Source organism: Vicugna pacos, chromosome 1 (genome assembly GCF_048564905.1).
Source record: "Vicugna pacos chromosome 1, VicPac4, whole genome shotgun sequence".
Classification (NCBI taxonomy): domain Eukaryota; kingdom Metazoa; phylum Chordata; class Mammalia; order Artiodactyla; family Camelidae; genus Vicugna; species Vicugna pacos.
In genome coordinates this window covers 54,134,330-54,160,359 of record NC_132987.1, presented here as the reverse complement: position 1 = coordinate 54,160,359, position 26,030 = coordinate 54,134,330, and the positions used below count along the sequence as shown (strand labels likewise).

The 26,030-nt window shown below is 39.2% G+C and overlaps 1 protein-coding gene across 5 annotated transcripts in view; it reads left to right on the top strand.

Moving 5' to 3' along the window:
• Positions 1-26,030, top strand: part of IGF2BP2 (insulin like growth factor 2 mRNA binding protein 2) — a 145,867-nt gene that overhangs the window by 89,153 nt on the left and 30,684 nt on the right. For 4 of the 5 annotated variants that reach the window (XM_072962486.1, XM_072962470.1, XM_072962490.1 and 1 more), the window contains exons 3-7: positions 15,519-15,567; positions 16,558-16,609; positions 21,060-21,123; positions 23,240-23,512; positions 25,332-25,466. In XM_072962486.1, the coding sequence (XP_072818587.1) occupies positions 15,519-15,567; positions 16,558-16,609; positions 21,060-21,123; positions 23,240-23,512; positions 25,332-25,466 (573 nt within the window). The remainder of the gene's footprint in view (positions 1-15,518; positions 15,568-16,557; positions 16,610-21,059; positions 21,124-23,239; positions 23,513-25,331; positions 25,467-26,030) is intronic. The other variant, XM_072962482.1, reaches the window with a different exon arrangement.

The following is a 26,030-nucleotide window of genomic DNA, read 5'->3' as shown; positions in this document are numbered from 1 at the left end:
GAGAAAGAAAAATACCATATGAGATCGCTCATATGTGGAATCTAAAGAAAAAAAAAATACAGAACAGAAACAGACTCATAGACATAGAATACAAACTTGTGGTTGCCAAGGGGGCGGGGATGGAAAGGGACAGACTGAGATTTCAAAATGTAGTATAGATAAGCAAGATTATACTGCATAGCACAGGGAAATATATACAAGATCTTGTGGTAGCTCACAGTGAAAAAAAAATGTAACAATGAATATATGTATGTTCATGTATAACTGAAAAATTGTGTTCTACACTGGAATTTGACACATTGTAAAATGATTATTACTTAATAAAAAATGTTTAAAAAAAAGTAAAATGAGTATAACTCAATTTTTTAAAAAGTAAAAAAAAGAAGGAAAGGAAGAAAGAGAAGGATATTCTTTTTCCACACAGCACCTCTGTGAGATTGTACTATAGACCAAAGTCAAATCAGTTAAGTTAATGTTCACTGGATAGACACTGCAGAAAATATTAATAAAAGAACTCAAAAAATGTGTTGGGCAGAGGAGTCATTATTAGAATAAGTAAATAGTCTTCTAAGGGCATTTACTTTAGGGGAGGGTGTAGCTCAGTGGTGGAGTGTATGCTTAGCATGCACAAGGTCTAGGACCTCCAATAAAAAATAAAATTAATAAATCTAATTACCCCCCCCCAAATAAGGGCATTTACTTTGATGGAAGCATTATTCATGTAGATTAAAATAATAAAAATTTTAGGGTATTCATTTAAAGAAAATCAACCATGTTACTTAATCATAACTTCCACCAACCTAAAACACTCCTAATGTTTTTTACTAGATCTATTACATTCTCAAGAGGTGTGGTAAATGCCTGCTGGGAACAGAAGAGTATTATAATGGTGGTTGCCAAGATGCTTTTCTTTTCAGCAGAAGAGATACTTAATTTGTTGGTTAAGTGTACCTGGCAGCCCCATGTTAGAGTCAAGTGAGAAATTACCAGTAGGTTGCCCAGTGGTGGGATGCAGGCAGCTACAGGAGAGGGTAGGATTGTACGTGCACCGAAATTTTCAGAGCCACAAATCTGTCTTCTCTGAGGAAGGGAGTCAAGAGGACAACTGCTTCTGAAAAGGAACGTAATGCTCATGGCTTTGTTTACATTGTCTCCCAGTTTCTGGGTCTTGGTGAAAGGGTTATCACCTTCATGGTCAACTCAGGAAATAATAGGCCTTTCGTGCCGTCGTGGTTCCTGCCAGCCCCTCCAGCCTGCTCTCTTGACCATCCTGGGAGCATTCTCTGCTCCCGTCAAACCATGTGCCTGGGCTGCCCTGCCTTTGTGCACCTCATTCCCTTAACTTGAAAGGCCCTCTAGACCCCTCTGCACCCTCCACCTTGCCTTTGCTCCCCTGGCTCACTCTGCCTCCTACTGCCCAGGACTTAACTGGGGCATCGCCTTCCCTGCGTGCCCTGTTGAATGTCTCTTCCAGTGTGGTGCAGGCTTGTCTCATAGCCGCACGGTGTGCAGGGTGCACTGGCTGCCTTCCTGCCAGACTGTGAGCTCCTCATGGTAGGGGACAGGCTTTTCACCTGTCTCTCTAGTGTCCAGCATAATAACTGCTCAGTAAGGGTTTGTCAAATCAATGAAGTGAATGAAGTTAAACCAGGAGTCACCTGCCAGAATACCAAAGAAGAGTAGAGAGGAATTCTGTGGAGTTCCCCAGGGTGGGTGAGGTGGGTAGACTCTTTGACGTATGAAAAATGATCAACCTCATTCATAATAAAAATGCAAATCAGATAGTATTTTTAGTATTTTTCACCTGTGAATAGGCAGAAATCAAAAATTGGATAACTGTGTTTTCAGATTTGTGGTGAAACAACCCTCCATTTGTATGTTGGCATTACATACAAATTCCAGTTCTAACAGCTTGTCTTCCAGGATATGCTCACATGTGCAAAATTAGACGAGTTATTCATTACAACATTTTTGGTTTTTTGGAACTAGCAGAAGATTAGGAACATTGTATGTCCATCAATAGGAGACTAGTTAAACTAATTATACTATATTCATAAAATTAAATATATAGATGTCAAAAAGAATAATACAGCTCTATGTGTATGGATATGAAACAATCTCCAAGTGAAAAGCATATACAAGGCAGTAACATTTGTATTTGAGGGAGGAAAAAAGAATACACGGTTGACCCTTGAACAACATGGGTTTGAACTGCATGGATCCACTTATATGTGGATTTTTTTCAGTAAATATATTGGAAAAATTTTTTGAGATTTGGGACAATTTGAAAAAAACTCACTGATGAACTGTGTAGCCTAGAATACAAAAAAAAAATTTTAAGTTAGGTGTGTTACGTATGTGTAAAATATATGTAGATATGCATATACAAAATATGTGTTTACTGTTTATATCATCAGTAAGGCTTATGATCAACAGTAGGCTATTATAGTAGTTAAGTTTAGGTGAATCAGAAGTTAATAGGCAGATTTTCAACTGCATGGAGGGGTCAGTGCCCTTAACCCCCACGTTGTCCAGGTGTCAGCTATATATATGTCTTTGTATAGAATACTCTGGAATGATTTTTAAAAAACGCTATCAGGACAGGAGGCCTGAAGGATAGGTGTGGAAGGCAGATTTTTCTATGCTTTTTCTACTTTGGTACCTTTTAAACTTTGTGCAAAAAATATATAGTTGTAGTACTTATTTCTAAAAAATATTTGCTTTAAAGAAACCCGTTGAGTGATAGATACATGTCCAGATTTGCTGAGATCTGCACAATCACTATATAAAAATCATTAGGAAGAACACTGTGTAATATAAACACTTTCCAGCCTGATGTCTCACCACACCCCATCCCCTTACAGTCCTCTTGCCTTTGAAGTCTTACTCACCTGTTAACTAGACCACTGGAGTTGGAAAGGGCCTTGGACAGTTATCTAGTGCTGTATGCATTAAATCAAGCTGAACACTGCTGCTTTTCCAGTGAATGTGCCATGTCTTAGGTCTCTCTCGCTTACTGCTAAAGTGTATTACTTTAAAAGTATGAATGCAGGCTTTACAGAGCTGTCTAGATCAAAGTTGCAGTAACAAGTAGAGTATCACTACAGTACTAATTAACCAGCATCTGAATTCTGGGCCAGAGCTCTGCTCTGTGCAGTGGAAACATAAGCTTTGATCTGCTGGTTTATGACAGCAGTGGAATTCCTTGGAGGCAGTTACCGTCTCCTCATTCACAGCCCCACGCCAAGACCTGTATACACCTATAGGAAATGGACAGGCTCCCGCTTAGCTGCACCAGACCCTCAAATTCATAGTAAATTTCGTGAAATAGCATTACACCTTCAAAGTCCAGACACCAGAGATTGTACAAGAGTAACCCTGGCAGTAGTGAAAGTGTTAACATAGGCTTTCTGCAGTAAGGTAGAAAAAGGAAGAAATGGGATAAATTATGGCTGCGGGGGGGGGGGTTGTGACACAGGGAGTGTCACAAGTCCACATTTTTTGGATTGTAAGCCTTCCAGTTATAAAATACTGTGGACTGTGTCAGCTGAGTTATCTGTTGCATTGTTAAGAACTGTGATCCAAGCAAAATGCAAGATTTGTTGGGGTGATTTTTTTATTCAGTCTCTGTAGCCTAAGGTCCACGGAGACACCTCTTCTTCGTGCTCCTTACCTTCTCTTTTATGACAGTTCTGTTTTGCTGCCAAAATGAAGTGAATCTTGGATTTGGAAAGAAGCTTGTCTGACTGCCTGTCATCTTGTCTCAGCTGCTTCATGTCTGAGGCATTAACCAAAGAGGTGAATGACTGGCCCAACATCTGTGCGACAGCCTGCCTGCTGTAGAGCCAGGAGTCAAGCGAGGGTCTCCGGTCCCAGGCTCAGCACACCTCCCGCTCTGCTTCTCTGTGTTGCTGAAATAATGGTGGCCTTCAGTAACTACAAGCGTTTTATTAGAGTTGGGGAGAATTATTAAGTTAGAAAATCCAGGGAATATATTTAAATTTATGTTTGTTCTTCAGTCATTGTTCTCTAAGAAATCAAAGCCTTTTGCTTTGCTTATAAGACATTAGTAAATAAGTAAGTGTTTGCATTTCCACAAGTGACTGTGCTTGAAAATTACATATTTCATATTTCTCACCAAGGAACAAAAGTACTCTCACTTGAGCACAATAATTAATACACTCTTAAACGAAAGAGAAGCTTAATCCATCAGTTTGCCAACTTAACTTCTTAGCTTCTGAAATTATCCTGAACTGGGTCTTTTTCAGCCTGCATTCGCAGGTGATTCGGTGTCATTTCAGTAGCTTCTCTCCTAGTTCAATGCTGGCTCCACACACTGCCTTCTAATTGATTATCTGATTGTGAATCATCACGTGAAGTCAGATTCATTCAGGTTTCATAGAAAACCAGGCACCAGCTCTCCTGTGCACATCAGGACCAATGCGGGAAAAAGGAGTCTGAGGGTTCTGTGCTTCTGTCCAAATGATCCTGATGTCTGCATGTGCATTGCAGTTAATGGAGTACTTTCTCATAATTCCCTGGGGTTGGATGAGGGACAAATGAGAGGAGAGGGCAGGAGCTTATCACAAGGCTAAGGAGACTGGGACTCTGTGAACAGCTAAGGGGAGGGCACCCACTGAACTCTCTTCCCTCCCTCACTCATGCTGCTGAGGACCAGGCTCCTGGCAAAGAAAGGAACAGGGTCCTGGATGTAGGGGGCAACCCTGACCTGCTCTCAGGGAAGGGAGAAGAGAGAGGCAAAGGAATTTGAAGCTGTGGTATCAGGACCTCCCATGGCCACCTGCTGAGCCAGGTAGGTTGTTCGCCTCTATTCACGTCAGGTGTTGACTCCCATATGTAACTTCCCATTGAAGTTATGGGTCCTGCTGGGGCCTGCCCAGCTAATAGTGCTGGCTGGAGAGGGAGTGATGAAAAGTCAGGAACCAAGTGAGACAGATGCTCTGTTTACTGTCTTTGTAAGACAGGGACCTCAGAAGAGAATGTGAATCAGCAGCTGGAAGGAATTCTGTGTTCAGGCACCAGAGATGTTAATCCTGTCATGTACATTCACTCATTCATCAAATTTCCTGAGTGACTGCTGTGGACACGACAGCAGGTTAGAGCTGTGGATCTGCAGGGGTAGGGGAAGGATGTGCATAGTTCAGGAAGGCTACAGCTCAGGAATCTTGCATTCCTCTTGACACCACTGGAACAATTTCTCTATGCAAAACTCTAGTCTCCCAATATTGGTTATAAATCAGATTTGTGTATTTGGAGTTTATCTCCCTACTAATTTGTCTTATTTCAGAATTGATGTAAAGAGATCTTAAGATGAATCCTCATTAAGATGATGAATCCTTTTAAAAATAAGAATAATTTATATGCCATCTTTCCCCAGTTCATCCATCTGTTTTTAAAGTTGGCTATTCAAGGTTTTCAAAAGTGAGTGTCATTGTATTCAAATCATGTAATTACCTCTAAGAGCTAATGATTTTCCTTCCTTCTCATATTAGCACTTTATGAGATAACAGATAAGTTCGCTGATTTGTTTTTCTCTGTATTCTGCGAAGTGCTTATTACATATTTTTTATTGGTGATGTGTGAGAAATTATATTTCTGACTTCTCTTCCAATTTTGATTAAAAAAATTTTTTTTCCTCTGATCTTTTTATTTTTTTCCAGAGATCCCCCTCAGGTAGCAGAGGACATCTTAGGGGGCTAAGTGCTACGGGGCAGACACTTTGTGGCAATATGAGTTTCTTCCTGCTGTTATCTGCAGAAACACCTGCCCCAATTTTAACTTGCCCACAGCACTTAGAAACAGGGACTTGCCTGATATGCAATTACATTATAAGGATACTGTGCAGAAACAGGTGTTAAAAGCTATTGGGTTCATGTCTAGTGAAAATCTAAAAATATGACTAGGGAAAGTCAGGAATAGCCTTTTTTCTTGAGGATTTGATTAGATCAAAGGACCAACTCTAAAGTATATTCTTTATTGAAATGCGTATGTTTCATTAAACATGTTAAGTATCTGTTTTATTAAAATTAATTAGAGAGTTCTAGGGTGGCTGAGATCAATGTCATGTTTTTTGTTTTTTGAGTTTTGATTTTTACTCCATAGAATGTAAGTATCATGAGGACATTTTTGTTTTGTTCACTACTGTACCCCAGAACCTGAAACAAAGTGCTTGGCTAATAATAGATGCTTGGTGAACATTCATTAAATGAATTTGGAAAAGCTTTTAGTTTAATCTTAGAAATCATCTTATTCTCCAAAGTCAGATATAATGTCCAATATTTAACCTCCAGTCAAAACATCTGGGTTTGGGTAGTTCGGATGGGTCACAGCCCCTAACCCTCAGCGTGGGTGAGATATTACTCTTGTGCGATACGGTGAATGCTCTTTGGTTTACATCACATGAGGAAGGAGTTTCTCTGTGAGAGAGGAGGATGTGATTTGGCTGACCCTCTCCTGCCTTTCTCTGCTGACTTGGGATTTAGAGCTATACTAGAGATGAATTTAATTCTCCTTAATCATCATGACTATAATGAATAAGATCAAAGTCTTTTATAACTGCTGGGTATAGTTCCTTCTTTTCAGAGAAACTGAATGGCTGTTGGTTTATCATTCATTCCCAGACATTGAGGACTCACAGCTTCTGGCTTGAATTTTTGTTAATTATGAAACTGTTTCTTCATTATGTCAAGGCATGCCATTGTCCTTGTTGTCTCAGGGAAGAAACACCACCTATGAGTCATTGCATCCAATCACAGGAAATGTATGCAGTGGCTACTGTGTCGGGAAATGTCTTCTCCTGCGTTTTCCGGTCAGCATCCTGTTTCATTGGGCTGATAAGCATAAACTGGAGTGAAAGAAATTGGCTTGGTTGAAGACCAGTCAGTGTCTTCACTAAGCACGTGTTCTTATAGTTGGAAGACAGAATATGGGGTGGAGTGGACCAGGAGAAAAGAAGCCAGCTGTCTGCAACAAAGGCTCCTGGTGAATTTGCTGATTGCTGAGCACCTGCTCTGTTCCAGATGCTACTTGGGCTGAGAAGGAAAAAAAAAAAAGAAAGAAAGAAAAACATACAGGAAAAAAGGCAGGAAAAGGGCAGATTTGAGTGCTGCTTGGAGAACTCAAGACAACAATTACTTGAAAGTGAATTGAAGAAATGGGTGGCACAGTTATTGGTGACTAGGCAAGTGGCTCCTTTTGCCTTTACAAAGATGATTTTGTGTTGACCATGTGCCAACAAGGAAAGCACTTATATACTCAGATTATAACTTGCATTGCATCAAATTTATATATGTTTTCTATCTGGACTCAAATTGTGATGTGTAAATATTTGGTTTACTCTGGTTAGTCTTAATTACAGATAATGAATTAAAGGCCTTTATAAGGGTAACTATCATTTCTCTTCAAACACGGTTTGGTTATGTTAAACAGAATCTTCATCACAGCACAGTAAAATGCTTTCAGTTCTTACTTGGTTCAGAACTTGAAAAGCTGGAAGCTGGCATGCAGACTTTTCATTCACAAAAAATCAGCCTTATCTCTCAGTATCTTACGCTCCTGAATCCCAATGCGTGTATGTACTCAAGCACACATGAATGTCCCTTCCTTCTGAGGGCTTTTCTATGACTGTCTTAAGATTCACCCCACCATTCTCCACTCAGCAGTCTGTATTTCAGGGAAGTCCTCAAACTTGTCTTTCCCCATAGGGTTCAGTGCAACCCTTATCAGGCCAGTGATAACAATCAAAGGCTTGTTAGGTTACAAGCATGTACAGCTCCCACTCATGGGCCCAGAGAGGCTGACTGTCTACCAGAAGTCAGCTGACCCTGTGAAGGAGTTCTCTAGTTAATACTTTTATTACTCTCTCTAAAGGGCATTTATATTAAGTAAATTCTTCTGAGGAGCAAAGAGTGAGCCACTATGGTGAGGTTTCCAAAATAACCCTTCTTGGGAGAAATGTTTTTTGTTCAGAGTCTACAGTGAGGTTGACAGTGAGAGGAAAAACCTAGAAATCTATTCCCAAGACTCATTTCCTAGGATTTACCTGAGGTGGCACCATATATTATCCAGATTCATTGAAATGTAAATATTCATGAAATGTAAATTTTGTTATTGGCGAATTGACACTTCCAGAGTGACGTTTTAAGAGCAAAGATTTAAACTTACAGACCACAAGTCAAAAATATTTCTCCCCAGCTGTAAGACTGGACAGGGACCTTATCAACACCTCAGTTTACTTACTTGAAAAATGGGGATAGCAATCCCTACTTGGTAGGGGAGTGGTAAGGCTTAAATGGGATGCTTAGCACCCAGTAATGTAACTAGTAGTGGTGGTTTTGGGAAAGCTTCCTGCTGAAAACACTGTAATGAATTGTGTTGGATGTACCACTGAAACACTAACATCTTCGAATAAAATGACTTGAAGGATGGAAAAGAGATAATGTTCATTGAAGCCCATGGAGAAATTCTGGTAAAACTAGAGCTAAAACTGTATTTCTTTCTCTATATTGTCACAAAACGAGTTCAGGAGGGGAATGGTGGATAGGAAGGATGGTATTAACTGTAGGAAATTGTACATAAACCTTCCTAAGAGTGGTCACAGTTCTCCTATGTTAGGTTTTTCTCTTTTTGTTTTACTTTAATTTATACTAAAGATGTCTTTGACAAAGAAAAATAAGTAGATTTTTAGTTTTCCTGCAGTTCACGTATTTCTGCTATTTACCACTACCTCAGTGAAAGGAGGCTCCCTTCACTAAAAAGTGAATATGACTCAATAAAGAGAAATTTTAGATATCGACTTCCTTTTAAAGAGCTAAAATATTGAAGCTCTGAGAAATCTGAATTGCCTACTTCACTAGAACTGTGTATGGTGGTTCCAGTCAGGCATACTGTATTCCCCTTAACAGGTGATGACTTCACCCTCCCTCTTATAGCCCTTTCTAAAAGAATTGTAGACTCCTGCAGTTGGAGTGGGACTCAGTGATCATTCAGTGCGAAGTCTACTCACTGTACCCCAACCTAATAGGGAAGCTTCTTCACCATCTTGCCCAGGGGCAGCATCCTGTCCTGCCCTGTCTTGAACAGCTAATCATCATCTAATTATCCCACTGACTTTTCTCTTTTCTCCTTCTACTACTTTTAAGAACGATTAAGAATCCCTGATGTTTCCTCCGAAGGGAAATCTGGGATTGTGTTGGCAGTGTCTTAAAACGTCAAGGCCTCTTTGAGAGGGGCTCAGAGGTAAATGAGTAAACTACAAGGTCTCAGACTGTTGCTGGTCATGCTCACTGATTCCTTTTCCATGTCACCCAAGCAGTGGACTTTCAGGAGACCTTGTCTCTGAGTTCTCATGAAGTGTAAGTGTGTTAGGGCCACTTGGGGGTTTATGGTTTTGTGGATGTGAGCTTATAGAGCAAGGGGATTTACTGGATTCATAACTGCAGTTCTCCTGGCTCAAAACCCCTTGCAACAGGGCACCACAATAATATCTGATATAATCCTTTTATGATTTGGCCCATAACACTGCTAATATTCACAAAGACTTTACAATGATCACATGTTTTTTTCTCCCTAAAAAAACCCCAAACCTCTTTTTCATTTTTCAACAGTTCTTACGTTGAAAGCATTTGGTTTTGTAACAACTGTTATAATCCATTTATTTTAAATTCCATAGAGGCAGAGGCAGCTGTTCTTAATAATTTGTAACAAGGTGACTTAACAGTTTGTTTTATTGGCTCTTAATCATTCCCTGTGCCCTGTGTGTGTGTGTGTGTGTGTGTGTGTGTGTGTGTATGAGAGAGAGAGAGAGAGAGGGAGGGAGGGAGGGAGGGAGGGAAGAAGGGAGGAAGGGAGGGGGGAGAGAGACTTTAAAAGACAGTTGGGTATTGGGTAGAAGATTGGACTTGACTATCACCGGTGATTCATTTGCTTCCCTGATTCATTGCTAGCCCTAGGTCCTAGTTCAATTTAGCACAGGATGTCCCTTGTACAGAATGTCCAGATGTTTTAAGGGGAACTTTCAGAACTAATGAGGAATGAGAAAGAGATTAAGTGCCTCAGTCTCATACTAATGAGGGCATGGGATGCAGGGGAATCGGACTATAGCACCAGGGGAGGGGGTGTGGCCAAGAGCTCTGGTGGCTTCAGTCTTGGCTCTGCCACTGTCCTTGGAGTCAGTTAGCACACCTGCTTCTAGATAACGCACATTCCACAATGCTGTGATTTCCCTCCAAGATGAGGACCATGTGTCATCTGGTGGAACTCAGAATTGCTGTGGAAACAGATGGGACCTAGTTGAGTAGAATCTCTCATTGAACCCAAAAGACTCTCTTATGGGACCCTCTTTGCTTCCTTTGTTGCTTCTCTTGCCCACAGTTTTCACTGGGATCCTCCAATCCTTAGCTCACCTAATGTTCAAATGGAATCTGAGATCCTCTGAGCTGCATTTCCACAATATATGTTAACTTTCTTCTCTGCTCAGACGCATAGCATGGTCAAGGCTTGGGTTAGAGTTCCCAAGGTGGCCAATTGACCATATGCCTAAAAACTATGGCAGTATCCTCCTCCTCCTCACATGCAAGCAGACATATATATATATATATACACACACACACATACACACACACATATGTAACATGTGTATTATATATTATATACTCTATGTATATTATATATATATTATGCCTGCTTGCATGTGGGGAGGAGATACATACATGCACACACACACTCATACAGAGGTGTACAGAGGTGTGGGGTGGTTCTTGAAAATCACAAATTCCTTGACAAATATGATTTTATTTCCCCAGCTGATTGCCCAGCTATTTTAAGCAACAAATTACTGTACAAAAAATTTCTGACAGATCCTTGAAATTCATAACAATGGACATCTAGTTTTATCTGAAATTCACTCAGAGCCTTCTATTTCTTCTGGGCATCTACAGTACAGAGATAATAATATATTCATAAAAAGTACCCTGAGGCACTTCTGTGTTGAAGAGCCTGAGAAACCATCAACTAAATTAAAGTTAGATGAGCCGAGGTTGAGTGTATTTTGTTTTGTAGTTACGGTTTGATAGTGTACGTGTGTACACTGTTGCCACCAATTAACCAGACTACAGAATACTTCACAGTAGCCAGTTCCCCAGCTAAGCAGGATGGCTGTAGGGCGATATTGTTCTTTTCCTGAATGTGTAGAGACTGAGCTTCTTGCCCTTTTCCACCTACCACACTTCTCTTACTTGAATATCAAAGTGGGAAATGCTGAGTTCCTGAATCCCACAGCCTTGGAGAAAGAGCCTGTGTGTCTGTATTAAAGAGCACCCTCTGCTTGACTGCAAGTCTTATTCTGCTTTCAGTTAAAATTTTTTAAAACATCATGTTGTTATTGTCTTTGTTTACTCCTGTTTTTAAGGTAGACTTAGCATCTTGAAGGCTTAGACCTGGCACACATACAGACTGCAGATGTGACAAATTATTTGGGGTGACAGGGTAAGAGCCCAAAGTTAGAGGAGTTTGGCAGGGCAAGGAGGTTTAAAGATAAAGAGATGAGGGAGAGGGCAATAACAGGGTCATGAAAGGGAATTTGGATGAGGTGATAGGGAGTCAGTGAAAAAAGGCAGAAGCAGCCAGTCATTTTTGTGTTTTGAAAAGTCACTGATGGCCACATGTAGGATGGATGGGAGAGGAGTGAGATGCAAGGTGGATGGCAGACCAGCTAGGAACCAGCTGGAATTGTTCTGGGCTGAGGATGAGAAATGTCAATTATGAATATTTAGGGAAGCTTGATTTCTCCTCTGAAATAAAGGAACTGTGAAATTTCCTTTTTTCTTTCTCTTTCTTTCTTTCTTTCTTTCAGGAATGAAGAACTGTTTTCTTATAACCAATTCTTTCCCAAGTTATCGTGTAAAGTAGGCTTGTTTTCAAGCTGGGCATGCTTTTATGGATTTCAAAGGGGGAAGGATCCACATTTGTTGTTCAGGACTGAGCCAAACACTGGGTTTCTTCTCTAAAGGAGAGAGGGAAAGGACCTCTTCCCCTCTCTCCTTTACTGCTGGCAAGGAGAGGACTGTGTGTGCCCTCCTGGGTTGGGTCCAGAAGGTCCACTTCATAAATAGACTACTGCCAGCATAAGAGCGCTTTTCCATCTCCAGAATTCCATGCTCTCTTTTTCTGCTGTGCGCTTCCTGGACAGGAGACTCATAACCAAGAAACCTGTCCTTGACGAAATCTCTATTCAGCGAGGAAACAGTGCCAGCAGATAAATAATTATAAAAAAAGAGGGCATTGTCATAAAAGTTAAAGTGTCTGTAGTAAGCACTCTGCCTGGAGATGCCCTGGAATTGCCTGCAGGTGTGAGCTGGGTTTTGAAGGGCACGCAGACGTCCCACCTAGGGGAGAAGGGGACGGACATTCCAGGTGCCCTGTGAAGAAGGCAGAGCGTCCAGATGATAGCAAAGATCTGATCATTTCTGATCTTGAAAGACAGCCTCTCAGGACGTTCTCCCAGATGACCTGACTGAGCTCCAGTTGAATGGGTTGTAGAGCAGCGGTCTCCATTTCCCCTTTTCAGTTCTTGGTTCTTTTTCTTCCTTTCCATCCTGGTCTATGATTAGAGATGTGACACGAACTTTTTAGAGATGATTTCTCCTAGAATCCTGCTTAGTGAATGTTCCAGTTACTCAACTGGTTACCTCTTGTGCAGTCCTTACATGAGATATTACAGGGAAGCATGATTGTTTCAGACCCATTCACTTAGGATTTGGGATCACTTGGACTGGGAAGAGTTGGATTATTTATGCACTATGAACAAAGAGGCTTGCCAAATAAATTAATCCCCTGTTAATTCAGATTTCAAGAAGGATACCTAACCTAATTATAGAGAAAGTGAGGTGTTTGTTTTTTGTTCTGTTTTTTAAAAGCAGGTTCCAGGATACTTAAAAAAAATAAATTCTGCTATTCATGAAAGCATCTCTAGTAGGAGTTTTAATTGTTAACTTTTTTAAGCAAACAAGACATGAATACATTCTCATTTTTTAAAAAAGCAAACATGACAGAAATAGCTAAAACAAAAGATATATGTCCCTTTTACTAACCAAATATGTTTGTAGCTACCTTTTTTCTATGCATTTCCAACACACTTAATGACATACAGTTTTGTTTTGTGTTCTTAAAAAACAAGATCAGCCTAATCTGTAATTAGCTCTCATTTTATAACATTATGCCTTGGGGAGAGTCCTATGAACATGGACATATATCTGCTTCATTCTTTTTAACAGCTGTATAATGTTCCATGTTATGGCTATACTGTGATTTACTTATTCATCTCCCTGTGAATATTTAGATTATTTGCATTCTTTGTTATAACAATGCAACAGTATCTGTTTTTACTCAAATATTCATGTCTATGCACAAGTTTCTTCCAACAGGATTTCTGTCAGTAAATTCTTGGTTAGCAGTTGGAGTCAGTGTTTATACTGGAAGATAACAAAAATATTTTTCTTTAGAAATATTCAATTTTCTTGCAAATTATGATGCCTTTTCTATAAATAGTTAGGCTTATGACATCTTTGTGGAGCATTGCATGTAGCCACTGTATAGGATGGTGTCAGCAGTTTTATTATGAACCCTTGCCAAGGGCAGTGTCAGGAAAGAGCCTTCATATCACAGAAGTAGAAATTAGTTCCTAGTTCTTTTTTCTCCTTCCTATCCTGACACAAAATGGGAAGTTCTGTAGGATGGCTTGTATAGTCACTTAAACAGCCCTGATAAAGCATGAATGCAATCTCATTTAGAAATAATAATAAGACAGGACAGAAGTAGTAGGTGGGATCTAGAAGAAAGAGATGGCCCCCCTTTATTCAGTAAAAATGATCTGAGGAAACTGGAGCCCTTCATTTCCTGTATTGTTTCTTTGTTTCCTCTGTGTACTTCTCTCTGTCTGTCTTCTTTTTTTCTTTGCATGAATTGTAACATTTCTTTCAGCGGTTATTAAGCCCAGATTAAAGCTATGGAGAAGTGTGTGGCTGGGTATAGCCACTATTTGGTGTCTCGAGACGACACGAGAAGGTAAAGAAATGGGGGTACACTTGACCATTACATCCCTTCTCTTATAACCCCAAAGGGATTATTTATGGGATTTGAATGCCAAGCCTTTCCATTGAAATGACCTCTCTAATATTTAAATGCTGGTTTATGTTTTCCTTCAAGGATCTAACATGTTCTCCAAAGAGAAAAATTCTTATCTTCATATTTCTGTTCTGTTTTTTCTGTCTAGTTTTAATGCTTAAGTAAAAACAAGGAATGATCTAAATCACTCAAAATTTTCAGACCAGCAAGATGTCTTGGAAAAAGAAAAAAAAAAATCTCCCGAATAAAAAGGCAGGAGAAGGTCCAAATATCCATCAGTGGGGAGTGGGTTGAGTGCACTTTGGTATATCCAAATAGTGTAAAATAGAATGAGGACGCGCTCATCCTACCAACATAGAAGGATTTCCAGGATATTACTGTTGGGTGAAAAAAACAAGATGCGGTGAGTGTGTAGAATAATCAAGTATTTCTGTAAGAAACGGGGAAAATAATTTATATTTGTATTTGCTAGTATTTACATAGAGAAACTGAAGGTTACACAAGTAAGACTTTTCATGATATACCTTTTTAAAGTGTCCGAATTTTTGAATTAGGACTGTATTACCTATTCAGAAATAAAAATAAATTTTAAAAGGAAGTTTTACATTGCTCGGTAAGATCTTGTTCAAGCCTGCTGTGTATGTGACTCCACCTCTCATGTGTGAGCCTGGGCACCTTTTGGGGTAGGGTCAATTGCAAGACTATATATTTTGAGGAGAAAGGGGATAATTCTATAATTAGAACATGTATGGCAGTTGAAATTCTAACTACTTTGGTACCAAGATGAAAAGGCAAATTTTGCATCTAAACTGTTTCTTTAGCTTGTTCAGACTTCTTGGATTTCTTCTTTATTTTTTTTCCCCAAAGCAATTGAAAACCATTAAAAAAATGCTCTTTTTTCTTCTTTTAATTTTTTTTTACTGAAGTATAGTTGATTTACATCATTGCATTAGTTTAAGATGTACAACATAGTGATTCAGTTTTTGTTTTGGATTTTGGTTTTTTTTGCAAATTATGTTCCATGATAGTTTATTATAAGATATTGGGTGTAATTCCTTGTGCTTTACAATAGGGCATTATAAAATCGTAAAAGGATCAACGCAAGAAGAGGATATTACACTTGTTATTAACATATACTCACCCAATATAGGAGCACTCAAAATACATAAAGCAAATACTAACAGACTTAAGGGAGAAATTGATGATTGGTTTAAAACAAGATGTTCTTGTTTCACAGTTTAAATCCCTTGCTGATGCCTTGGTGAACATAGTGAGGAACTGAGCTCAAACTGTAGTCTTAAGCCTGTTTGTTGTGTCCTGGAGAGAGTGTTATAGTCTGTGCTTTTTTTTTTTTTTTTTTTTTTTTTTTTTTGCAGGAGCAGGAAAATTCAGATTCGAAACATCCCTCCTCACCTGCAGTGGGAGGTAGGCCAATGTCACTTCTGCATTTATCATCTTCCTGCTCTTTCCTCATTTTACTTTTTAATGGGTGAGCAAGGCACTTTCTCCCCCTTTTTTTTTTTTTTTTTGTAGTTCCGTTTCACATTTAGGAATTAGAGGTCCTCATGCTTTCCTGTCTTCAGTGCCCTAATGTGCATGAGCTGCCCTGAGTTTGGGGTCCCTTTCATCATGTAGGATGTGCACGTGGACCCCTCATGTTCCGTCTTCTCGGGCACCAAGCACCAACAAACAGACTGTGAAACAAAATGTATACCTTGCTTGTGATTTTTGTCTTAGGATTTTGTAAAAGATTTTGACCTTTCCAAATTATGATTTTGAGAGAAATAAAATAAATGGAAAATGAATAAAAATAGCAGGTTCTTTGTTAGTTTGAGCAGCTTTTTAAAAATTTTGAGTTAGTTGCCGTGAATAACAGTTAAGATGTATTTTTGGATCTGTAGAACTTCTTACAAGATTGTTACCTTAAAATAAAATAAGATAAAGCAGACTATGAGGAGTGGCTTTATTGCATTATTTAAAAATATACTGCCCCACGTTCCCCAACTCAAACAAAATCAAAATAGCCTTAAAAGAAACAAAATGTCTTGTCTAACGTTTTCATTACTTTAAGGGAAAAAAAAACTTTTTATTGTGGAAAATTTCAAACATACATATCCCATTGCTTTGTAAAATAAGGGGACTTGTAAAATAAAGGAAAACTGAAGAAAGAATGGTTAAATCTTCCAAGAAGGAGAAGTGTTCTTTGTACTTTATTCTGCTTCTCATTTCAGTATGTGGGTTCTACCATGATGAATGTGATTGTTAACAGTTACTAAGACTCCAAAACTCTGCTGTGTTTCCTCAGTGAACAGATTACTTGGGCGCTAATAAGCAAATGAAAGTTCTGTATATTTATCCATTTCTAGTTGGTTTTATGGGAGACTTGAAATTCTGACAATGAAGCTTCTTTTTCAGGTATTGGACGGACTTTTGGCTCAGTATGGGACAGTGGAGAATGTGGAACAAGGTAATAAGTGATGGAATTAGCCTACTGATTTTTGAGAGGGATATTATCTGTTAACTACTTTTTGGATGGGTCAAATCCAAGGGCAAAAAATAAGCTCAAATTCCTTTAAAGCAAGCTCCCTAGAGTATATGTTTGTATATATATGTATGAAAGATGTCTTTATTTATCTACACCTGTTTTTTCAAAGAATGATTTTCATGCTGTTTTTCTTATACTCTGTAATGTACTCAAGCACTGGACAAATGCTGTCAGGCTGGGGTAAGCTTAATTCACTTGGAAGTAACTGGATTTACACTATTACAACTTTCCTCTTCCTCATTAAGAACAACAGATTCCTAATGTCTTGGACCAAGTATTTCTCACGGAGTGGGACTCCTACACTAGAATCACCTGGAGTGGTTGTGAGAATGTAGATTCCTAGGGCTCACCATTGATAGACCTCACCATAGACAAAGTAAGACTCTGGAGAAAGAGTTCATGGACCTGTAATTTAAACGAGCACCCCCAATGTGCGTACTCATTTGAGACCCTCTATCTTAGGAACAGTGTTATAAATGCCCAGAAAACACATATTCCTCTTCCTGCTGCCCTTATTTTTTTCTTCTAAAATATGAAACGCTATGATTTTAAAGGGAAAAAAAAGGCAATTGAAGCTGTTATCTTATATAGCTCTTTAAGACTCCCTGGAAAGTAGATTCCAAGCTCCTGATAGGACAGGCAGTAACACGTGATAAAGATTATTTTTGCATTGACCTAGAAAGCAGAATGTGTAATCAGTCACTTAACTGACTGTGAGTCCTTGTAAAAGTCACTTAACTTTACTGGCTCAGTTTCTTCACTTGTAAAATGGGGAGAATAAATTTACCCTTCTTATTGTCACTGAATAGTTGTGGCACCCAGAGAGAAATATTTACAGACAGCCACCTGAATTAATATATACAGACAGTGAAGTCATACATAATCTCAAATAATTGTTTAAGTTCACTTAGGAAAAATCACAGAGAACCCATTTTCTCATGTGCAGTCTTTTCTATCTGCTAGTATAATTAATATAATAGTTTTAAAGCAGTAACCCAGTAATCCCGCTCCTGGGCTTATATCCAGAAGGAACCCTACTTCAAAAAGACACCTGCACCCCAGTGTTCATAGCAGCACTGTTTACAATAGCCAAGACATGGGAACAGCCTAAATGTCCATCAACAGATGACTGGATAAAGAAGATGTGGTATATTATACAATGGAATACTATTCAGCCATAAAGAATGAAAACATAACGCCATTTGCAGCAACATGGATGTCCCTGGAGAATGTCATTCTGATTGAAGTAAGCCAGAAAGAGAAAGAAAAATACCATATGAGATCACTCATATGTGGAATCTAAAAAAAAAAACATAAATACAAAACAGAAACAGACTCATAGACATAGAATACAAACTTGCGGTTACCAAGGGGGGAGGGGTGGGAAGGGACAGACTGGGAGTTCAAAATTTGAAGATACTGACAGGCATATGCAGAATAGATAAACAAGATTATACTGTATAGCACAGGGAAAAATATATACAAGATTTTGTGGTAGCTCACAGCAAAAAAGAATGTGACAATGAATATATGTATGTTCATGTATAACTAAAAAATTGTGCTCTACACTGGAATTTGACACAACATTGTAAAATGATTATAACTCAATAAAAAATGTCTGAAAAATAAAGCGTCTTGGAAAACAACAACAAAAAAAATAGTTTTAAAGCAGTAATTATCCAGATGCTCTTGACTCCACAAATATTCAGATGCTCTTAACGCTGTGAAGAATTTGCCCATCTCAAGTTGAGGGGGAAGAGTTCAGAAGGAAGACATGGTTTACAAGGATTTTGATTCTCAGTTCTTGTTATTTCTCTCAATGTGGAAAAGAAGACATTCTGATAAGGATTGGACATAGTAGGCAAGGTGGCCTTTCAGACATGAACCTGTAAAAGTTACTAGTAGCTAAGACCTTATAAACTCAGGACAACGCCACACAAGGAAGAAATATTCCAGGTCCTTGGGGCAATTTCCAGCTCCGAGGGCACCTGTGCCCTGGAGAGAGCCCAGTGTCCAGCTGCCTCACATCTACAGGGTAGTCGTGTTGGGCTCTTGTTCTGTTTCATAGGTGATTCCTGATTGAGCAGGAAAACATTTTCAGTAGAGCTTTAAGAAACTCTATAGAACTTCCATATCCAATGAAATAAAGTATTCAGATGGAGCTCAGTTCTTCCCAGAATCACAGAACTGTCTGATTTCCTGAAGACAAACATCTTTGAAGAACAAAGAATATGACTAAGAAGTGAAATCAAAATCAGAATCTGAGACTCCTAGTGGATAGCTTTATTTTTTGTTTGTTTGTTTTTTTGGTTTTTTTTTTTTTAATATACTTTACTCTTTTAGAGCAGCTTCAGGTTCACAACAGAATTGAGCAGAAAATATGGAGAGTTTGCACATAGCCCTCCCCACCCACACATATATATTCCTCTACCCTCAACATTCCTCATCAGTGTGGCATATTTGGTACAATCAATGAACCAACATGGGCACATTGTTATCAACCAAAGTCCATAGTTTACATTAGGGTTCACTCTTGATGTTGTACATTCTATGGGCTTTGACAAATGCATAATGACATGTAGCTACCACTATAGTATCATACAGAATAATTTCATTGCCCTAAAAATCTTTTGTGCTCCATCTATTCATTCCTTCCTCCCTGCCTCTCCCCAAACCACTGGAAATCACGATCTTTTTATTGCTTCTGTAGCTGTGCCTTTTCCAGAATGTCATTTGGTTGGAATCGTACAGTTTGTAGCTTTTTTCAGACTGGCTTCTTTCATTTCTGGTGGATGGCTTTATTCAGGAGGTTCAAACCCAGCCCTTTCTTACTTTCTGGGAGTCTGCAGTCTCACCTGTAGTGCTACAGAGTGCAAATATGAGCCCTCTGTAGCACTGTATATGTCAGCGCTGAGAGGGGGCGGTCATGGGCTGCACATCCCCTGTTTTGCACTGTGAGGTCTTCTCTGGGTAACTGTGTATTGGAGAGCAATACAAATGCTCCCAGGGCTGGGCTCAGTGTTTATGACATGTAAATCTCAGTCGCAGTTCCTTCCTGAGGATTACGTGTCCCGTCCTTGTAAAGGCTGCAGCTACTTTGAAGTTATTGGATAACAGTGGTCTTTAACCTTTTTGAGAATCTTACAGAGATTATAAAACCAGAAAAATCCATATATCCACAAATTTGAATCTTTGCAGGTGGGTAGGGAGGTGAATTTATAAAATTCCTGAAGCTCTTAACACGGATCAAAGGTTAAGAATCCCTGCACTATAGGGTTTTGTTATTACTTTGAAAAACAGCTCAATTATGGTTTTCTTGAATTATCCTCAACTTATTGTTGTTAATTCCAAGTCTCCCAATAGTGTAAATGTTTTAATCGGGGAGGATTTGATTTAGTCATGACTGCTGGTTTTGGGGAAACCAGTATTTTTGGTTTAAGTTTACTGACTTGGATTGAGAAAGTTTTATCTTGCCTTTTGAATTTATTTTTAACATCTGAGTTTGGGAGAAGAGGCAAACAATTACAAATCAAGATAAGCCAACTCACAAGAGTGATCTCTTATTAGCCACTTTCAGAGTTTATGTGTTCTCCCCTTGAGCCAAGTGAGCTGGAATTGTCAGTGTTCTTTATTTATTGTACAGTTACTCAGTTTAACTCACACAGTCAATGAGTTCAGTCAAAGGGGAACAAAAATAGTAATAGTTCAGCCTTATCTATGAATGAGTAACTAAAATTAAAATACTATTACTTTATACACATATCTAGTTATTTAAAAATAAATGCAAATTGTAACAATTAAAACTCATACCCTGATAGTGGTACAATAAATTTATACAAACTTCTAGAAGAGTAATTTGAAAAGAATCATTAAAAAGCATTATGTTCTTTTACCCAATTATTTTTCTTCTCAATTACCCTTATAAAAAGTAATTTAGAAGAATAGAAATTAAGTGATGATATTTGCAACAACGGTGATTTTTTTTTTAGCAGCACTATTTAGAATAGCAAATACTGAGAACAACCCATTTATCAACAGTTAAGGAATGGTTAGGCAAAAATCATGGCACATCTACTGCAGTTTCATGTAGGTATTAAAAATGAAAAATCCAAAGAAAATTTACATGTATAGATACACATGCAAAAGTGTTGTTAAAATAAATGAAAATATAGCTTTGAGCTGTGTGTACAATTGATTACAAATTACTATGAATGCACATGAATAAAGATAGAGATTCAAATAACTTTAGAGTTAGGGCAATACGGGGCTTTTTGTGCATTTTTCTCTAAAGTAAATCAGTTTACATTGAACCAGAGGGTAGCAGCTGTTTTTTTTTTTTTCTATGACAATGTAGTTTTTGCTTCTTTCCTAGTCAACACAGACACAGAAACTGCCGTTGTGAACGTCACATATGCAACAAGAGAAGAAGCAAAAATGTAAGTGGATTTGCTCTTGTCTCGTTTTAAATTTGGGAGGGGAATGGAGGGAAGCCTGTGTGAATTCCGTTGAGTGCTGTATTTGTAAACCTTTTCTGGAAAGATGCAGATCTTTGTCATATCAGTGGAGCCCCAGGGCATTTATACCAGGGTGTCTGTTGATTGTACAGAGATTTTATCTTAAAAAATGTAGAGCCTTGGCATCAAAACTGAGGTGGGAGCTGTGTCTTGACGTAGTCAGGAATAGAGGGCCACATCTGTGATGCTGTCCCCAGCGTCTGTTTTGACACCCACTGGGAACCACTTTCCCCTGGAGCCTCCTCCATGCCCCCTGAGGAAGAAGCCCAAGCCCGTTTCTGTCCACACTTACTGATGGGATGCTGGAACCTCATTTTCCCCCTCCAGATATTAAAAGGGGATCCACCTCAGTGACATCAGCCCCAGGGAGCATTGTCATCTGGGAGTGGTTCATCAGAGAGCAGCTGGCTCGGGTTCTCTTTCCTACCCACATTCACTTCCCAGTCCCATTCACGGCTGCATTGCTTCAGTGGTGGTTAATTGTGAGTGTGGCTATTAACAGACATGGGATTTAATTTTTTTAAACAACAAAAAACAAGTTCCTTTTTATAGGAGGTCGATGAAGTGCCTGTCGGGTCATCATAATTAGAATTGTGGCCACATGTGGTCATGCTTTATGGATGTGGCATGACATCCGTGTTGTTTGTTCATCCCAGGATTATAGTTCTATTTTTTTTTTCAGTGTTTCAACACCCGTGAAGACATATTTAACCCATTGTCATACTACTAGTTTTCAAGTTGTTAATTTTGCATTAAAAAAGGCAATAGTTCATTTGCTGTTGACTTCTGTACGCGTATGTAAGCAGAATACATATCAACAGCCCACCTTGGCAGTTCATGTCCAGCTGCTCCTTTGGTAGGACTTCTGTGCATGATACTACTTTGTTGCTTTTACTGAGTTCAAAAGATGCTGCTTTGTAATAAATTCACAGACCCTAAACACTAACCTAGTAGGCTAGGGTTAATGTTTTCACGTGCTGCCAAAACATGTGAAAAAATTGTACTTCATGTATAATTTTTAAGATGCAGTAGTGGGATTTATCAAATTGATAAATCTTTGAAAATAATAGTACTGTGTACTTTTGAAGATTCAAGGAAATAAATGCTGTCTTAACTGCTATGGGATAGTAAATATTGAAACCTTTCCAGAAGGACACTGAGCAAACTTAAGATGTTAAATTCTGCATACTCTCTGACCCAGCAATTCCACTAGGAGTTTGTCCTGTGTGCAAAATTGCAGTTGCAAAGATGCCCATGACAACACTACATACAATAGTAAAAGATCAGAGATAACCATATGTATCTAACAACAGTCAGTTGCAAAAATGACAGTAAATCAATAGAATGTTAAATAGCAAGTAAAAATTAAATCACAAGGTATTTAATCACTTGGAAAAGTGTTTAGAGTATTAACTGTTTTTTTTAAAGGTTATAAAGTAGTATGTATTATATTAATCCACTTTAATAAATAATATATTCATATAGAGGATGGACTAGGATTTTTTTTTCTTTTTTTTTTTTGGAGGGATGGAAGGAGGTAGTTAGGCTCATTTATTTATATTTTAGAGGAGGTGCTGGGGATTGATCCCAGGACCTCATGCATGCTAAGCATGAACTCTACCACTGAGCTATACCCTCCCCCCTGAAGGGTTTTTTCTTATCTGTGTTTATCTACTTCTGAATTTTCAATAACTACATATTATGATTAAAGGTTTTTAAAAAGAGTTCATTTTATACTGACATTTGCAAAGAGTTTTTGATGAGAGGGATACAGCTTTATGTGATGAAAAAAGCAGAATGGAAAATTGTATGTTAAGTCTGACCAGGCCTTTACAGTATGATTACTTATCTAATCATTAACCGTGAGCTCTGAGGGAGCAGAGGTGGCATCTGCCTTGCTCACCGCTGCATCCTCAATGTTGAGGGTGGCGTCCACATAGGCAGCTAGTAAACGAGAGTGAATGAACCAGCCATTGATGGGAGGGTCCTTTCTGATGTTGTTCCCTAACAAAGCTCGCTTGCCCCTGCTGCATTTCAGAGCCATCGAGAAGCTAAGCGGGCATCAGTTTGAGAACTACTCCTTCAAGATTTCCTACATCCCGGATGAAGAGGTGAGCTCCCCTTCGCCCCCTCAGCGAGCCCAGCGTGGGGACCACTCTTCCCGGGAGCAAGGCCATGGTCCTGGGGGCTCTTCTCAGGCCAGACAGATTGATTTCCCGCTGCGGATCCTGGTCCCCACCCAGTTTGTTGGTGCCATCATCGGAAAGGAGGGCTTGACCATAAAGAACATCACTAAGCAGACCCAGTCCCGGTACGTGCCTCCGGGGCTTCCTTTGCTTCCTTCTGAGGGGTCCCCTGAGTGCTGGTGGGTCCCGGCCATTCCCCGATTGCTATTGCTTGCACCAGCAGTGGGGGGCTGTGCTATATGGGACGGTGGCTTCTTTAAACAGAATTACTAACAGACTAACATAAAGCCAGAGGCTTTAATGAGCTTTCATACCCATGACCTAAAGGTCGTACCCTGAAACACTAATAATTCATAAAAAAAGTACTAATGACCTCACAGTCAAGAATTGTTCTCACAAGCTGATGCCTGTGAATACATCTTCATATTTTTAAAACAGCAGAGGTATGGGGCTGAACTTTATGGGATCCTAAAACCCACTTATCTTAGCTCTTGCCTCCTCTCCTGAGTCAGAGCCCTGAATGGTAGTCATTCTTTGAGACCACCTAGGTAGTCTCACAGATAGCTACATAAAGGAAGTGGGTGAGTCACTGTTACATTGATCAAGAAATAAAGCACATTAGCCTTATGTTTAGTTCTCTGTTTGAGGAGATTGAGTTGCAGTAGATAAAGTGACTTGTGGGGTTGTTGATTTTTGTATGTCATAAGACCACAGTACGATATAATGAACAAAACACAGGACTTGAAAACAAAGACCCTTGTTCAGGTTTTACCACTTAATAACTATATGATCTTAAAAACTTCAAGCTCTCTGAGCATCAGTTGCTTCTTCTCTAAGCCAGGGTTATTTTGAGAATTAGGACAGCCAGGCAGATTGAATGGAATAATTACTGTGAAAGCACTTAAATTGCAAAGCACCAAAGTACTAACAAATATTAGTTACTTACATGACAAGTGCATTTTATTCAGGTCATTGAGTATCTTGTAACCTGAAAGAGAAAACACTATATTCTTCAAAGTGCCTGAGTTACTTCCAAATAATGTACACTTACATGAGTCTCAGAGTTCAAATCATAGGAGTGAAATGATGAGATGCGAGAGAGGGGAAGTACTGTGTGATGTTTCCTTTATTTTAAAATGAGTCCTTTTTTCCCCCTCCAACTTTGCTTCAAAGAATTATCTAAAGTGGCTTTTAAAATGCAAGAAGTTTAAGTAGAAGTGAGGTTAGTCTCAAAGTGTGTGCCCATTTTTCAGAAATAGGCCAAAGACTTGGATCTGGGCTTTCTAACAGCCAAAGTAGAAATGGATACAATCAATTATGTGATTTTGAATGTTAACGAAAACAAGTAGAGCCACAACTACCCCAAGAAGTCTGATAAAGTCATCAAACTTTTGAGCCAGTAGTTTTAAGAGCCTGGAAGAAGGCAAGCTGCCAGTGGCAAGGAAACCAAAAACTTAGGCAGAGAAAGGGCATGCCTCTTTTTCTGTCCACACTCAGATATATAAAGCTTGCTTGAATTTGGTGTATAGAGTTGGATTAACATGGCGTTTAAAAGCTGCCCTCAGTTCGGAGACCGGCACTGTGCCAACGTGCAGTATTACCCCGCTCACTTTACTCTTCACTTCTAAGATCATTTGAAAGACTACACAAAATACTTCATTTACCAAACTGGCTTCATTACCACGTTGGCTTGGAGGTTGTCCAATAGCACTCCTGTGAGAAATACTCCTTTCTAGATGGAGCTGCAAAGAATTCAGGTTTGGCACAAGACCCCCTGCACTGCTTGCCGCCTTCTTTGGAGAATGGCATTGGTTGCAGACGTGCTAATGATACTTCCATGTCTGTCTGTGTCCTTGCTGTACATTTGCTGGTGCGATGCATTCTTGGGACTAGGATCCAGTCCCAGATGACGTTGTGCTATGGCTCCTGATTCTTTTCCTGCAGGGTAGATATCCATAGAAAGGAGAACTCTGGGGCTGCAGAGAAGCCTGTCACCATCCATGCCACCCCAGAGGGGACCTCTGAAGCATGCCGCATGATTCTTGAGATCATGCAGAAAGAGGCTGATGAGACCAAACTGTAAGTTCGCATGCAATGCATGGACCACTCAACAGAGAAAAAGAGTAGGTTCCCATTCATTTAACCCAGGAAAGTTTTAGAAAGCTGTTAATCTGTTCTGTTGCTCAGTAAAGGGAGCAGGGAAGGGATTATTTTTACGAAAGTTGTTCCTAAAGAGAATACACTGGAAATAGATCTTTTATGTTTATAATATGGCTGTTCTTCTACTTGTATGTTTCTCTTGGTGATCCTAATGCTTCCATCACTAATGGTGAAAATCATTGGTAGGAACATTAAGACTGTGCTGTCCACATCCATGCAATGAGGGGATGATATAGCTCAAGTGGTAGAGCGCACGCTTAGCATGCAGAATGTCCTGAGTTCAGTCCCCAGTACCTCCTCTAAAAATAAATAAATCTAATTACCCCCCCACAAGATAAAATAATTAAATAACAATAATAAAAAAATTTTTTTAAATCCATGCAATGGTGAAAATGTTCTATACCTGCACTGTTCAGTATGATAGCCACTAGCCACATGCTGTTACGACATGAGTGCTTGAAATGTATCTAGTGCAGGAGGGGA